Raw genomic sequence first — 14,880 nt, forward strand, 5'->3', positions numbered from 1 at the left:
CGGTAGAGCATGGAAAACTAGAAAGTCCTTGACTAGTGTAAGCACTACCTAGCAACAACTAAAACGTTGGTGTATTATCAACTTTGTTCTCATCCTAAATCCAAAACACAGCACTGTACCAGCTACTAGGAAGGAAATTAACTTTATCCCTGCCAAAACCAGGAGAAATACCAAAGGAAAATATGCCAAATACTTTGTCTTCATAAGTACAATGTAAAGTATATGCAAGTCAAGCCTAGTTTTCATCTTTGCAAGAGAGATGATCTACATCAATGAATTCTTTTGACCAATGGGTTTGTAGCTCAATAGGGATAGAAGGACTGAAAATTCTCTGAGCTGATGATTCATATATCAAATTATTTGCTTCTGTACTTGCTGGCATTTCCCTGCTACTATTAATCAAAGTATGCTTTATAAGGACAGATAGTATCTTTATTATTCTAGGCAGTATAGCTGGGGCAAAAAAAATGGACCAGATATTGAGTGCATTAACACTTCTTTGAATCTGTAGAATTTGAATGTATGCAGGTTCATGCAACTAAAAAGTCATCTGTTTTTCCCAGTCTAATGAAAATTTGACTGATTAAATAGAAGGTCACTAGCCAGTGAATATTCCCTCCGTTACCTCCATAGACTATTACGGTCACAACAATATTAATACTATTAAAAGTACAAATACACAAGCATCAGAATGCATGTAACTGGAATGCTCATTGGTAAAATATAAAGCTTATGCTTTCAGCCCTTCCTCAATTCCTTGTGGTGTGAAGAAACCCTTCATAACTAAGCACAGTGTAGGAGACGAAATAAATAGTTTTAGTCCTGCAGCCTGTGTGATGTCACTGACTTAAGGACTCAGTTAATTTCTTTTTGAGCATTTTCATATCAAATGGGCAGAGATTAGCTCTTTAAAATCAACAAACACTATCTTGCCCTCACTCCAAGCGTTCCATGGTCTTACAGGTTTGAATAATTCAGTAGATGCTTCCAGATTTTATCTTGTGTGTAGAAGACTGCAAATATTTGGCGTGGGGAAACAGATAGATGGCATAAATAATACCATGTTTGTTATCAGTATTGCCTTCAGTCAGCAGGGACCAATTAAGCTCCTCTGAAAATCTTGTAAATCAAATAAACATTGTCCATGGTATTTAGAGGCCTGAGTGCTTTGGAGTTACAACTTAATTGACGGACTTCTCTCCATTTAAGTTTTCTCTTGTTCTGCCTAGAATGGATTATCTTTCTTGTCACATACTTGTGGGGTGCTAAAATGCTGCATTTGCTGTCATGCCTTCTTCAGCATTCTAGCTTTGAATACGAGCTAGCTGCCAAAAACAGTGAGGGAGAAATGTGAAGGAACAGCTATCAGAATTATTTCTTTTACTTCATTATTTAGATTTGCAGATAGAGTAAGGAGAAACTCTGTAGCTTCAAAATATGCACATAGCAGAACCAGAGACACTTTCTCCTTTTTAACGTATGACTTCTGCCAAATGGACTCTGCTAAGCTTGCCTTTGCATTACCCCAAGTTGATACAATTGTATTCCATTCTACTCGTCAACACTGGAAATAACTCAGAAATGTAACAGAAGGCAACTGGTTGCTTAGTCAGCAATATATTGTTGCAGCAAACTTAAAACTCTCAGAAATATAACAGAGGTAGAAGGCAACTGGTTGTTTACTCAGCAATACGTTATTGCAGTGAACTTTCTATTTGTATTAGGCAAGAAATGTGCCTGGTCAAACATTTGTGCCAGTGGTGATGAAAAGTGCTGATTTTTTTATTTACAGCTGTCCCTAAGCCTTAGTCATTTTAGTCTTACAGACTTTCTTTTTTATGTTTTATCCCAGCACTTGAAGTCAACTAAGGCTGTCCCTGTTTGTCAGTCAAGGATCCAGCAATACCTGAATTCACTGGCTTTGTAGGTCATGTTGCAAATTTAGCCTCTTTTACAAGTTTCTTCACAATGCCATAGAGAGAATAGACTTGAAATTATTGTGGCCAAGTTGAGATGGGAAAGGTATTTAGTGTGTCATGAAGGTCACTTGAAGCATCTTTTTAAAAGCACAAAAAAAATTTTTTCAGCTGCAGCAGCAAGTTTGATCAGAATGAGTACCTACATGAAGAATGCAAATACATTAATGAAATGCTAACTTCTGGCTTTCAAAACTCATTTCACTCCTCACTGCAATATCCAGAAACCACTTAAACTTATGAAATTTACTATCCATGGAAAGCCGGTGCTTCTTTTCCCCTGAGCATCCTGGTGTTCATAAAGATTTTCAATACACTCATTGTGCAACAATATATATTTGATGTTTGCTATAACTTGTTCTCCAAAGGAATTACCGGAAGCACAAATCAAGACAAGGCTGGAATCTAAACTCTAAAACCTCAGCACAGCACAGGGCAAGGAAAACATCAGTTTTCTTAAAGTGGCTGCCTCATATTGTTGGTCAGGCAAAGAGGCCTCTGAAACCTTCCTTCACTGCTGCTACAAACAGTGCCAGAAAATACCTGTGTGGCCACTCAGCTGCCTCAACTAGTGGCCCTTGAGCACTAAAGTAAAATTGTGGAGTTGCAGCAATTACTGTCCTGCATGTCAGAGTTAGGTAAGCAAGCAGCAGGAGCAGTAGAGCCTTGCTTCATGCCACTGCCACTATATTTAGGACAAGGGAGCTCCTTTTGCTGATTTCTCATCCAAGGGGACATATTTGGCCAGCCATCCTCTAGAAACTCAGGGGCTCACCAGAAAGACTCAAAGCAGAGGTAGAAATCTTCATTGAGAGTAGTGGAAATCTTCTAGGGTGTTACACAATGTTGTGGTCTAAGTAAGTTCTCTGTTCTACACACTTTACTTTCCAATGCCAGCCTTAGAATAACTGAAACTGACTTTTAAACTCACTTAACAAGCCTCTCCTCTTTTCACCACTTACAGGAGTAATGCTTTCGTTTTGAGCTCCTTGCAGACACCAAACAGAAGGGGAGGAGACAACTAGAAGGACCTCTCTTTAACTTTTATCCTTCTGAGTGATTTCAGGTCTCGCTGTGACTTAAAGCAACAGACTGGTTTTATCACATTGCTGCAGTAAACAGCAGCAGCCAGTCCTATAGTGCTGCCGCAGGAACAGACAAATCCAGAACTGACCTGAATGCCACCTGCTTACATTACACAAATAACTTGCTCAGCATAAGTGCATTTTACTGTACTGAGGGTCTGGCCCACAGCATTAATGTTTACAATACCAGAGAGTATGACAGGTAAACTTGCTGTTTCAGATAAATAGTGATTATGTAACTATGAATGGGCTATAACTGTGGGGTTTGGCTACTTTCACCTACGGAAAACAAAGAATGATCGTCTTTAAGCTAGGGCCTACTTTCCCTGTTTTCTACATATCTGAAGGACTGGGACAAACCAGCTCCTCTGAGTCTTGCTCACGGCCAGCTGTCCCCATTGGCCCGGTCAACATCACTTCTGCCTTATGGAGATGGAAGCTAAGGCGAAAGCCTTCCCCCTTTTCAGGTAGAAAAATAGCATTTTGTTAAAAATAGTATTTTAAAAGGGAGGGTACAAGTGGTCTTCTTTCAAATGAAAAAAAAAAAATTCTACCCTATAAAAAGGTAAACATTTAAAACATTGCTGTTTCTTGTTTCAGAGAACTATGCCTCTATTTTTATTGAATTTAAAACAATCAGTGGTCTGCTTGATGGAACCAGTTATTACATCATGATTAGAAGCCTCCCAGTAGTAATACAATGCAGTGTACTCACACTCTTATTGAAGTGAATAGAAACAATCCAGTAGAATTAAAGCAATTGTCTCAGATACTGAATTCCATAAGGCCTGGAGGAAGAAAAAAATGGTGATAGAAGAATCTATGGATGCTGCTGTAATTGAACACAAAAGAGTATGCAGTGTATCATATCAAACATTACAAATTACAAAACTGATCTATCAGTTGAAGTAAGATAAAGTCCTCAAGTATGGCAAATCTTCCTGGCCATGAAGAAAATTAAACACTGGAATTGTAGAGGTGTTAGTTACTATTTCTTGGCATCTAAAACATATTCAGATATTTTTAAAAAACTGCTTTCCTCCAAGTCTAGTATAAATTTATTCATCATGTCTCTGCAAAGATAGCTTAGGTGTTGAAAATCATGGCAGGTTCTGAGTCCCTGTGTTCTTTCACTCTCTTCATAACATATGAAAAGAATACAATGACGTGGTGACTTAATATAGTCATACTGCTTCATCTCTGTATTAAGACAACAGAAAACAAATGTCAATTGATTGTTTAGAAAGACTAGGAATTCATTGTTATTATTGTTATTACCATAGAATATAATATTTTTCTTACCCCATTCCCAATAAATTACTGTCTGTATATGCAGTTAGTGGGGTAAGGAGACAGCAGCTGGAAGAATGAACAAAGCAGAGTTTGAGAGTGACTGCTTTTCATTGTATCATAAGAGAATGGCCATCATTGGGACTGATTCACCCTCTAGGATAGAGCTAAAATAGAATCTGCACTCTGCTGTTTCTCTCAAGCATCTTACTTGCTTGTTCAAGCCCAGATTGTTTGCCAGATTTGAGATTTTTAGAAGTGTCATCTTTTGGTCAGATTGGCATAAATATTTTAAGGCATCTTTTTAAACCTACCTAAAAGCTGAGGGTGGGCTGCATCTGCTAGGTTCATATGGATTTAATTCACATAATCTATTCCTTGTAGTTGCAATTCAGGCATTGCTAGTGCTTTGGTCTCTACTTTTCACTGTCTGTGGCACACAATTTAGTCTTGTAAAGGCTTTGATATAATTAAAATCCTTGGGCTTGAGGTAGGGTACATGGGTGTGTCCTGACTACATATGTAATGCAAGATGTTGGGCAAGATGAGGTGAGGACATTGTCTGGCCTTAGACTCCACAAAATTAACATCATGGCATTTTGTTCAGGTCACCCCAGAGAGCTCACATGCATAAGTGCATTGTTCACTTGTTGAAAGATCTGAGAAAGTTTCATGCCCTATTACAAAAACAGGGAAAAGTAACATGAACTGCAATTTTAAAAGATTTGACTAAACTAGCAAGTAGCCCCCTGCAAAATGTGCAAGGAAAGCAGCTAGTTGCTGGCTGCTCAACCAGCTATGCAGCAAAGGTGGGCTGAACAACGGTAGGTGACAATTTTGTTACAAGTTGTCCCTTTAGACTGGTCAGAGCCACCTCAAAATAGCTTATATAGTATAGTTGGTTTAAAAGAAACAAAGGACAGAATCATCAAGAAATTCAGAGATGTCATTCTGCTTTTCAGATGTCAAATCAGACCTGTTTTCTGAAGAAAAAAAAAAAAAAAAACCAAACCCAAACATTTAAGATGCATTTTCTCTGGAACATTTTTTGGAAACTTAATTCACTCCAAACATGGCTTTTGCTAGAAAGTGTGTTAAGCTGCAAATTAATACTTGCAGAAACCATTTAAAATTTCAATTAAAAAGGTCACCAAAGTACAGTTTTTTTATAAAATAAATTAATCTTTAATTAAACCAGTATTTTTTGTGAAAAGAAGTGGTAAAGCTATTTCTCACTTAAAATGTTGTCTCTCAGAAGTCAAATTTTATGAGAAAAGCAGTTAATAAATAATGTAACACCTTTTTTTAAACTGTGTTCTACCTCTCCTGTACTGAGAGGAAAAATATGCCTAAGAAATGCAATGGGAAATACAGATTTCACCTGAGACCTGTAAAATTCACTGTGTGTTTTTTCAGAGCTGCTTAAGCAGAGCAGAAGCAAGGTGAGATGCTGCAAAAGGTGGCTCTGATCAACTGTCTCTTCAATGAATTGCCTTGTCGCAGGATCACAAAGGAATTCATCATGGAAAGTGTTCAGGAGGCTGTTTCCTCAACCAGCTTAAGTACAAAATGACCCTTAAGGAATTTAGTATCAGTACTGATGCATGACTCTGGTTTATTGATAAACTTCTCCGACAGGATTATTAGAACTTCTGCAAATATATCTTCAGTGTTAATCCAGGTAACTCAGAGTTTGTGTGCTTCTATAGTACATAGGATGATATCGGTTTAGATGATCTCCATGTGGGAAAATATCTTATGAAGATTTTGTAGGCAAAATAAGTAAGGTCTTGTAGGCAAGATCAAAGCTCTACATGGCCTACTATGTCTTCTCTAGCAGTGACCAATAGATAACACATGTGAAAGGTATTAATGAAGGAAATCGACATGATTATTATTCTTCAAAACTGGTAAATTTTCATCCAACTGACAAAATTCAAAGTTTTAGTGTTTTTTCACCATTGCTCTAATAAAGATTGTCCAAGCCAATTTTATGCTTAATACTGTGGTATTAAAACATCAGTTTTGCAAGGCTGTGTTAACCCTTAAAAGTTGCTTAGATTTATTTCTTCTGGAGTTTATACCTAGAAAAAAATATTTATAGCTCAGAAAAATACTATGTAACAAATATCATCTTAGGGTGTTAAAAATCCTTAAAAATGAAAGTGGCAATCTGCTAAAAGACATACCTAATGGATTCAGGAAAGGTTAATTGAATTCCTCTTATATTTGCATTTCTGGTAAGTGTGAAAGAGATTTTGAAAAGTTTAGAAACATTACTATTTCCTTGTATTTTGTGAGATGATCTGTAGTTCACCTTCTGAGTAAAAAGCCTTGTACTCATAAGATATATTTGGGGAAAGATGTAGAAACAGATGAGTGTAAGGCAGTCTGGTCTGTATCTGTTTTACAGATGAAAGGATGTTTTCTTTTCCAGCACTGCAAATTTTATACTTTTTGGAGGGATAAAATTCCATAAAAGCTAGGAAAACTATAGCATGATTTATTTTTGTGTGAAATTTAAAGGGAATTTTGATTCAAGTAATTTATAATTTTTAATGGAAATTTTTGAGGTAAAAGATTATGTACTTTGCAGAGTTCTGTTTGGATTTCCTCAGGGATATGTAAAAGCCAGCATAAATACTTCAGCAGCAGTGTGTTAACACTACAGCATTCAACAGCCATAAATTTAATAGCAGTTCTGTGAAAGCATATTGGGTAGAAATCTCTTTAACTTCATCTTTGAACACCTGGGGGTTATCCAAAGGAATATGTCCCAAATTATCTCATGTTGCTTTTCTAGCTTTCCCGCTAAAAAGGAGAAGAAGGAACAAGCTTAAGTGAAACTGCTCCTTGCTATACCTGGCTAATTCATGCAGCTATTGGATTCTACTGAAAATGCAAATGTAAAATTATGGACCATTTCATCATACTTCATCAATATGACCGTAGAAGCACTTTATTAAATGCCTTCATTACTATAGATATACTTCATGAGATGCAAAACCTGCACAGTCAGTATTATCAGTGTGGTGATAAGTATTCCTGCAAACTAGACAGAAATTACTTAACTGAAGGGGCGTATTGTTGATTCATTGCAAGTAATTATGTTTAAGATTTTAGATGGATGAGCAACAGTATCACACAGATTCATAAATCCTGGAGCAAGGAGACAGACTGTCCTATCCATAGAATACCGGGACAGGTAAGATCAGCTGAAGGGCTGATCATGAAAATATATACTGCTGAGCCACCAGTCATTCCCAGTTTATTTCAGAAGTGCTCTGGAGGGATGCTGCTCTAGTTCATAAGAAACACTAAGAACAGCTTCAAAATTTTATTCAGTCATTTTAGTCCCATTAGATTCGATTTATGTTAGAGCTGTAAAAACAAGAGGAATATTTTATCTTTTTGACTGAGGAGGGATAAACAGGTCTGGACAGAATAAATCAGACTGTTTCCCCTTCTTTTCTGCTTCTCCTCATCCCTAGTCTCATATTTTCTTCCTGTCTTTACACCTGGCAGAAACTTTGGTTAGAGCTCTAGAACCAGATACCTCTTCTACACGATTTTCCTTTTTGTAAAGAAATTGAAAATTCCAAATTGCCTTTTTTCTCCCATAAGTGTATGTCTTCTTTAAAATAATGACATTCTTTTTGAGGTGGAAAATACCTCGAAGCATTTTACAAGCGCTGCATTATCATTTTCCTGGGGCCTCCTCCTGCTCTTCTTGTCATGTTTCATTATCCATCCCATTATCCATTGCTGGGATAACACTTTCCTTCTTTTTCTCCTCCTTTGTTGCTACTGATGTGGGTCTTATTTCCACAGCATGCCAGTGTTGAGATATTTCAGAGCATATTTGAGCCATAGCAAAACACCAAGTTAGAAAAGCCTCGCACAATTCACTGACTCATCTAGTGAAATTGAATAAATCAGGCTAGAAACAGCTTGGCTAGATAGAAAAGAAAGAACCCTGAGCAAGTAGTGTGAAGATCACAGGCAAGAGGAAAACCATATCAGATAAACCAGCTCAACTATATCAGGAGAGGAATGATTTAAGAAGGACCAGTAGGATCTGCGTGGGGGGGCTAGCTGAGCAAGACTCTAGAGTGCTGAATGCTTGCTGAAAAGCAAATACTAAAGCATTTCTTGTTAATCCCACAACTCCTTTCCTCCTTCCCAGTAATCAACAGCTCACTAAGTGATTTAGCATTCTTATTTGCTATCACTGTAGGAAGACTGGCAAGCATCCAAAGGCATCAAAAACTCTATAGAGTTCTATAGATCAATGTTTAAGCAGAAAGAAACCAGTTTATGAATTGTCAGAGTCCTTTCACAGTAATCAGATGTTATACAAAATGTTGGTAAAATCAGTAACTAATAACTGTGATTGAAAAAAACAGATTCCCAAACTGTTTGCTGTGGAAAGAAACAGAGGGAGGGGCATTAAAAATTACTCAGGTTTGCAGTGCTAAAACATGTTCATAACTATAAAATGTACAACACATCATAAACCAACCGCTTCCATTCTAATCATGTTCTCTTATTTCTCCCCTAAGGGTAACTTGAAGGATGCTGACAACTCAGGTACTAATATTGGAGCCTATCATTACATGCTAGAACCAAACATTGGAAAGACAATGCTGGAATTTCAGGTATAAGGATGACAGTGCAGCGTCTGCCTCATTCACATTTGAATGAAACAACTTACTTTCATGACTAATATCTAACAGAATTCATGCCATTTGAGGCATGGTGAGGATATTGTGATGATAAAGAGTGAGAGAAAATTGGATTAAGATTCAATTTGAATGATTAAAGGCTAACTTGAAAACTCCACTACAATAATTAAAATAGCAACATCATGTGACTCCTATATCAGAAAACAGCAGTGTTCCCTTCTGAGTAATTATATGTATTTAAATATCATCTACATAGTGCTGTACTTAAAATGAACTTTTGATAAAATGGCCTGTTTGATTCCAGTTCCTAATGAAAAATATCAAGCTAAATCTACATTATTGGAGAAAATACTGTGGACACTAACCTTACAATAGGTACATCCTAGAGAGAGAGTGCCTGACTTCCTGCTCTGGTCTTCCAAAGAAAAATCTGAAAAAACTGTACTGAACATGGGTGAATGAATTGCCATGCAGTGTCTAATGTAATACGTATACTGCACTGCCATGCAGTGTCTAATGTAATACGTATAGGCAATACTTCCAACTTGGACAAGTAAGCCAAGAACATTTAGCAATTGGCCCAAAATCCCTGTAACCGTGCTACCAACAGAAATGAATGAGAAGCCTTCCTAAGGGAAAAGATTGATATTTACTGTAGACATGTTAAAATCCAATGATAAGTAAGAACTAATACAACAGGTTTACACATATGAGCAAATCAGAACAGAGACTGAAGGAGCCTACGCTATTTTCCATTAATTACCGAGTTTCCAAGAAAATTTACACCTGTTTCTCAGTCCAGACTCAGTCTGAACTAGCACAGGTATATGCTATATTAGAACTTTTATGTCTGTCTCCCATTCCTCCCTCCACTTCCCATTACCATCCATCCTAAGCCTCCACAGGTTCTTCGCTTCATTCAGGCAGGGCAATTTTAGAAACATTTCTGTTTTGGACCAAGAAATTTTAGAAGTCTTAAATGCTGCAGGATGAGAAATCCATCTCCACCCCAGCTCTACTCAGAAGTATTCCAGATGTAATTACAACCCAGTAAAGGATCTAGTTCAGTGTTCTTAGATGCAGGCAATTGAGAGTTGCCCAATAGTACCTGCTGACCCATTAAAATTTATCAATTATGGTTCAGTTGAAACAATTGATCATTTTGTGTGTTAACTGTGAAATATCCATTGCATTTCACAAAAAGTTCAAAATGCTCAGAGATGGTACTTTAGCAGCAATATTTGCATTTAAATAAAAATTACTACATTGATAATTGTAATAATTTGGTTTAAGGACACTGGCTGTTTGCCCTTAAACTAAAATCCCATTAGAGAGATGTTCTGTTAGACAGCAAGTGTCATCCATACTTTTATCCATTTTCATAGAATCATAGAATAGCACAAGTTAGAAGGGATATCGAAAGATCATCTAGTCCAACTGTTCATGGGAAAGGGAGCCTAGATGAGGTTATCTATCATCCTCTCCAATTGCATCTTGAAAACCTCCAGTGATGGGGATTCTACCACATCCCTGCAGAGGTTGTTCCAGTGATTGATTCTTCTCACTGTAAAAAAAATTCTTATATCTAGATGAAACCTCTTTCAGTGCAACTTGTACCTGTTGTCCCTTGTCTTCTCCATGTGGCTCTTTATGAAAAGAGAGTGTCCATTTTCTTTATAGCCACCCTTTTAGTACTGGAATACTGTGAGGAGGTCCCGCTGCGCCTTCTCTTCTGCAGGGAGAAAAGAGCTAATTCCTTTAGTGTTTCCTCATAGGGCAGGTCCTCCAGTCCTTTGACCATCTTCATGACCCTTCTTTGAATGCTATCCAGTCTATCTGCATCTTTTTTGAATTGTGGGGACCAGAACTGGACACAATACTCTATATGTGGCCTGACAAGCACTGCGCAGAATGGGATGATCACATCTCTATCTCTGCTAGTAATGTCCCTATGGATGCAGATCAGGATCTGATTTGCCTTTTTTGCTGCAGCAGCACACTACAGACTCAAGATCATTTTGTTGTTCTCCAGGACCCGCAGGTCCCTTTCAGCAAGGCTGCTCCCCAGCCACACAGATCCTAGCCTGTACTGGGCTCTTTCGTTATGTCATCCCAGGTGCAGGACTTTGTTAAGCTTCATACAATTCTTGCTAGTCCACTCTTCCAGTCTGTCCAGATATCTCTGTAAGATGGCTCTCCTTTCTGATGTGTCTGGCTCGCCATCCAGTTTGGTACCATCAGCAAAGTCAATAAGGGTGTTTTCAATCCCATCATCTGTGGGGAACTAGTGTTGAATGCTTTGCTAAGTCCAGGTAAGCAACATCCACTGCTCTCCCATGTCACCAGAAAATGTTATTTTGTTGTTGAAGGTGGTCAGGTTAGTCTGGCATGATTTGCCTTTGATAAATCTGTTGGCTTTTCCCAAACACCTGCTTCATTTCCTTTGCAATAGATGGGTATGACACATGCCCTCTTCCAGTCATCAGGGATATCCCTTGGTCTCTAAGACTTTTCAAAGTTTATAGACAGTGGCCTAGCAACAATGTCATACACTTCTCTTAACACCCTGTGATGGATTCTGTCCAGGCCCATAGATTTATGTGGGTTGAGCCCTTGCAAGAGGCCAAAGACCAGTCCTTCCTCCACTATGGGTGTGTTAATACATGTGTTGTTGTAGCTTCTTGATTCCATGATCTGGGGTTCAGCTACAGTGGTAAAGACAGAGGCAAAGAAGTTATTAAAAAACTCTGCCTTGGCAACATCATTAGTAACTAGTTTCTCTGTGCTGTTTAGTGATTGGCCTATGTCTTCCCTGTGCTTCTGGTTGCTGCTTATGTGTCCGAAGATTCATTTCCTGTTGTTCTTGACATCTTTGGCCAATTTCAGTTTTAGCTGAGCCTTCCTGACTGCATCTCTGCATGCCCTAGCAAGATTCTTGTAGAATAGAATAGAATAGAATAGAATAGAATAGAATAGAATAGAATAGAATAGTTCAGTTGGAAGGGACCTACAGCAATCATCTAGTCCAACTGCCTGACCACTTCAGGGCTGACCAAAAGTTAAAGCATGTTATTAAGGGCATTGTCCAAATGCCTCTTAAACACTGACAGGCATGGGGCATCGACCACCTCTCCAGGAAGCCTGTTCCAGGGTTTGACCCTGGAACCCTGACCACGCTGTAAGTAAAGAAATGCTTCCTAATATGCAGTCTAAACCTCCCTTGGCACAGCTTTGAACCATTCCCACATGTCTTATCACTGGATACTAGGGAGAAGAGATCAGCACCTCCCTCTCCGCTTCCCCTCCCCAGGAAGCTGTAAAGCGCAATGAGGTCGCCCCTCAGCCTCTTTTTGTCTAAACTACACAAACCCAAAGTCCTCAGGTGCTTCTCACAAGACATTCCTTGCTAGACTGGCTTTGTTGCCCTCCTCTGGATGCATTCAAGGACCTGAACATCCTTCTTAAATTGTGGGGCCCAGAACTGCACACAGTATTCAAGGTGAGGCCACACCAATGCTGAATACAGTGGAATAATCACCTCTTTTGACGTGCTGGTTATGCTGTGTTTAATGCACCCCAGGATGCGATTTGCCCTCTTGGCTGCCAGGGCACACTGCTGACTTATATTGAGCCTGCTGCTGACCAGCACCCCCAGATCCCTTTCTGCAGGGCCACTCCCTTTCTCCAGCCACTCCTCTCCCAATTTATACTTCTGTCCAACATTACTCCTTCCCACGTGCAGAATCCAGGATTTGTTCTTCTTAAATTTCATGACACTGGTGATTGCCTAATGCTCCAATCAATCTAGCCTCTGCAAGGCTTCTTGTCCCTCAAGGGAGTCAACAGCACCTCCCAGTATGTATCACCAGCAAACTTGCTAATGGTGCATTCAACTCCTGCATCCAGATCATTGATAAAAATATTGAACAGAACTGGCCCTAGAACTGAGCCCTGAAGAACACCACTGGTGACTGGCGCCAGATGTAGCCTCATTGATTACAACCCTTTGAGCCCTGCCCTTCGCCCAGTTCATCATCCCGTGCACCATGTACCTGCTCATCTCGCAGTTGGACAACTTGTCCAGAAGGATGCTATGAGGGACAGTATCAAAAGCCTTACTAAAATCCAGAAAACTGACATCCACCTCCTTCCTTTCATCCACTAGGCATCCACTTATCATAGAAAGATATCAAATTAGTTAAACAGCACTTGCCTTTTGTGAACCCGGGTAGACTGTGCCTGATGATTGCAATATTCTTTAAATGCCTTTCAATAGTACTCAGTATAATCTTCTCTATAATTTTTCCAGGTACTGAGGTTAGACTAACAGGTCTGTAGTTTCCTGGGTCTTCCCTCATGCCCTTCTTGTAAACTGGAGAATGTTGGCCAGCTTCCAGTCAGCAGGGACCTGCCCAGACTCCCAAGACCTTTGGCAGATGGTTGAGAGGGGTCCTGCTGTAACATCCGCTAGCTCCTTCAGTACTCTGGAATGAATCCCTTCTGGTCCCATGGACTTGTGAACGTTCAGCTGATACAGCTGGACCCTTACAATTTCAGTGTCCACAAATGGAAGGTTACTGTTCTTACACTCGTAGTCCTCCAACTCAGAGAATAGGGCAGCCCAAGGTCTATTAATATTATTAAAGACTGAGGCAAAAAAACTCTTTGAATGCTTCCGCTTTTTCTTCATCCCTATTAGTTAGATGACCATCTTCAATAAGTATTGGTCCAATGTTTTCTTTAGGCCTCCTCTTGCTATTAACATACTTAAAAAAACCCTTCTTGTTATCTGAAACAACACTGGCCAGTTTCAACTCTAATTGAGCTTTGGCCTTTTGTGTCTTCTGCCTGCATATACGGAACCATGGCTCTATAATCTTCCTGTGAAGCCTGACCTTGCTTCCAGAGATCATACAGTTTCTTTTCCTCTTGAGCTCCATGAGTAGTTTCCTTTTCAGCCAACCTGGTCTTCTGCCCTGCTTCCTTGACTTTTGACACAATGGGATTACCTGCTTCTGTGCTTCTAAAAGGTGGTTCTTAAAGACTGACCAGCACTCGTGGACTCCTAAGCCCTCAAAAGCAGATTCCCAGGGTACTCTGTTAAATAGCTCCCTGAACAGCTTAAAGTTTGCTCTCCTGAAATCCAGGGTAGCAACTCTGCTGTCCTTTTTTTCACATTACACAAAAAAATTTAAACTCAACCATGTCGTTGAGTTTGACCACTGTAGCCAAGACAGCCACCTACCATCACATCCCACACGAGTCCTTCTCTGTTCACAAACAACAAGTCTAGGAGGGCATCCCTCCTAGCTGGCTCACTAAGTACTTGTGACAAGAAATTGTCTTCAACAAACTCCTGGAATTTCCCAGATTTGCTTGTCAGAGCAGTATGGTATTCCCAGCTGATGTCTGGGAAGTTGAAATCTCCCATAAGGACAAGGGCTACCGATCCAGAAGTTTCTCCTAATTGCTATAGAATAACTCATCAGTGCTTACATTCTGGCTGGGTCATTGGTAGTAGACAGCCGCTACAACATCTCTTTTGTTTTCCATCCCCATTCCTGTAGTCTTTGATGGACTTCCATAGCCAGTATGCTTCTTTTTTGCTTTTAAGCCTAACCAAAATCTCATTGTTAAGCCAGGGTGGTCTTCTGCCTTCTTCCTTTCCCTTTGTAGGGGATGGATTGTTATTGTGCTTCCAGGAAGCTGTTCTTGAATAACTCCAAGCACTTGCAAGTTCCTTTGCGAGTGGATGTTTCCCATGTGTTGTGGTTTAACCTCAGTCAGCAACTGAGCACCACACAGCTGCTCGCTCACTCCCCCCACCCCACCCCCACCCACCCC

At 39.5% G+C, this 14,880-nt stretch overlaps 1 protein-coding gene across 1 annotated transcript in view; it reads left to right on the forward strand.

The window, feature by feature from the left end:
- The window catches only part of LIX1 (Lix1 homolog (chicken)), a 40,990-nt gene that overhangs the window by 22,432 nt on the left and 3,678 nt on the right, over nt 1-14,880 (forward strand). Inside the window, 3 exon segments of the mRNA XM_009321787.1 lie at nt 5,768-5,806; nt 5,808-5,909; nt 8,914-9,009. Of these exon segments, the coding sequence (XP_009320062.1) occupies nt 5,768-5,806; nt 5,808-5,909; nt 8,914-9,009 (237 nt within the window).

This window comes from Pygoscelis adeliae, unplaced genomic scaffold (assembly GCF_000699105.1).
Source record: "Pygoscelis adeliae isolate BGI_AS28 unplaced genomic scaffold, ASM69910v1 Scaffold164, whole genome shotgun sequence".
NCBI classification, from domain to species: Eukaryota; Metazoa; Chordata; class Aves; order Sphenisciformes; family Spheniscidae; genus Pygoscelis; species Pygoscelis adeliae.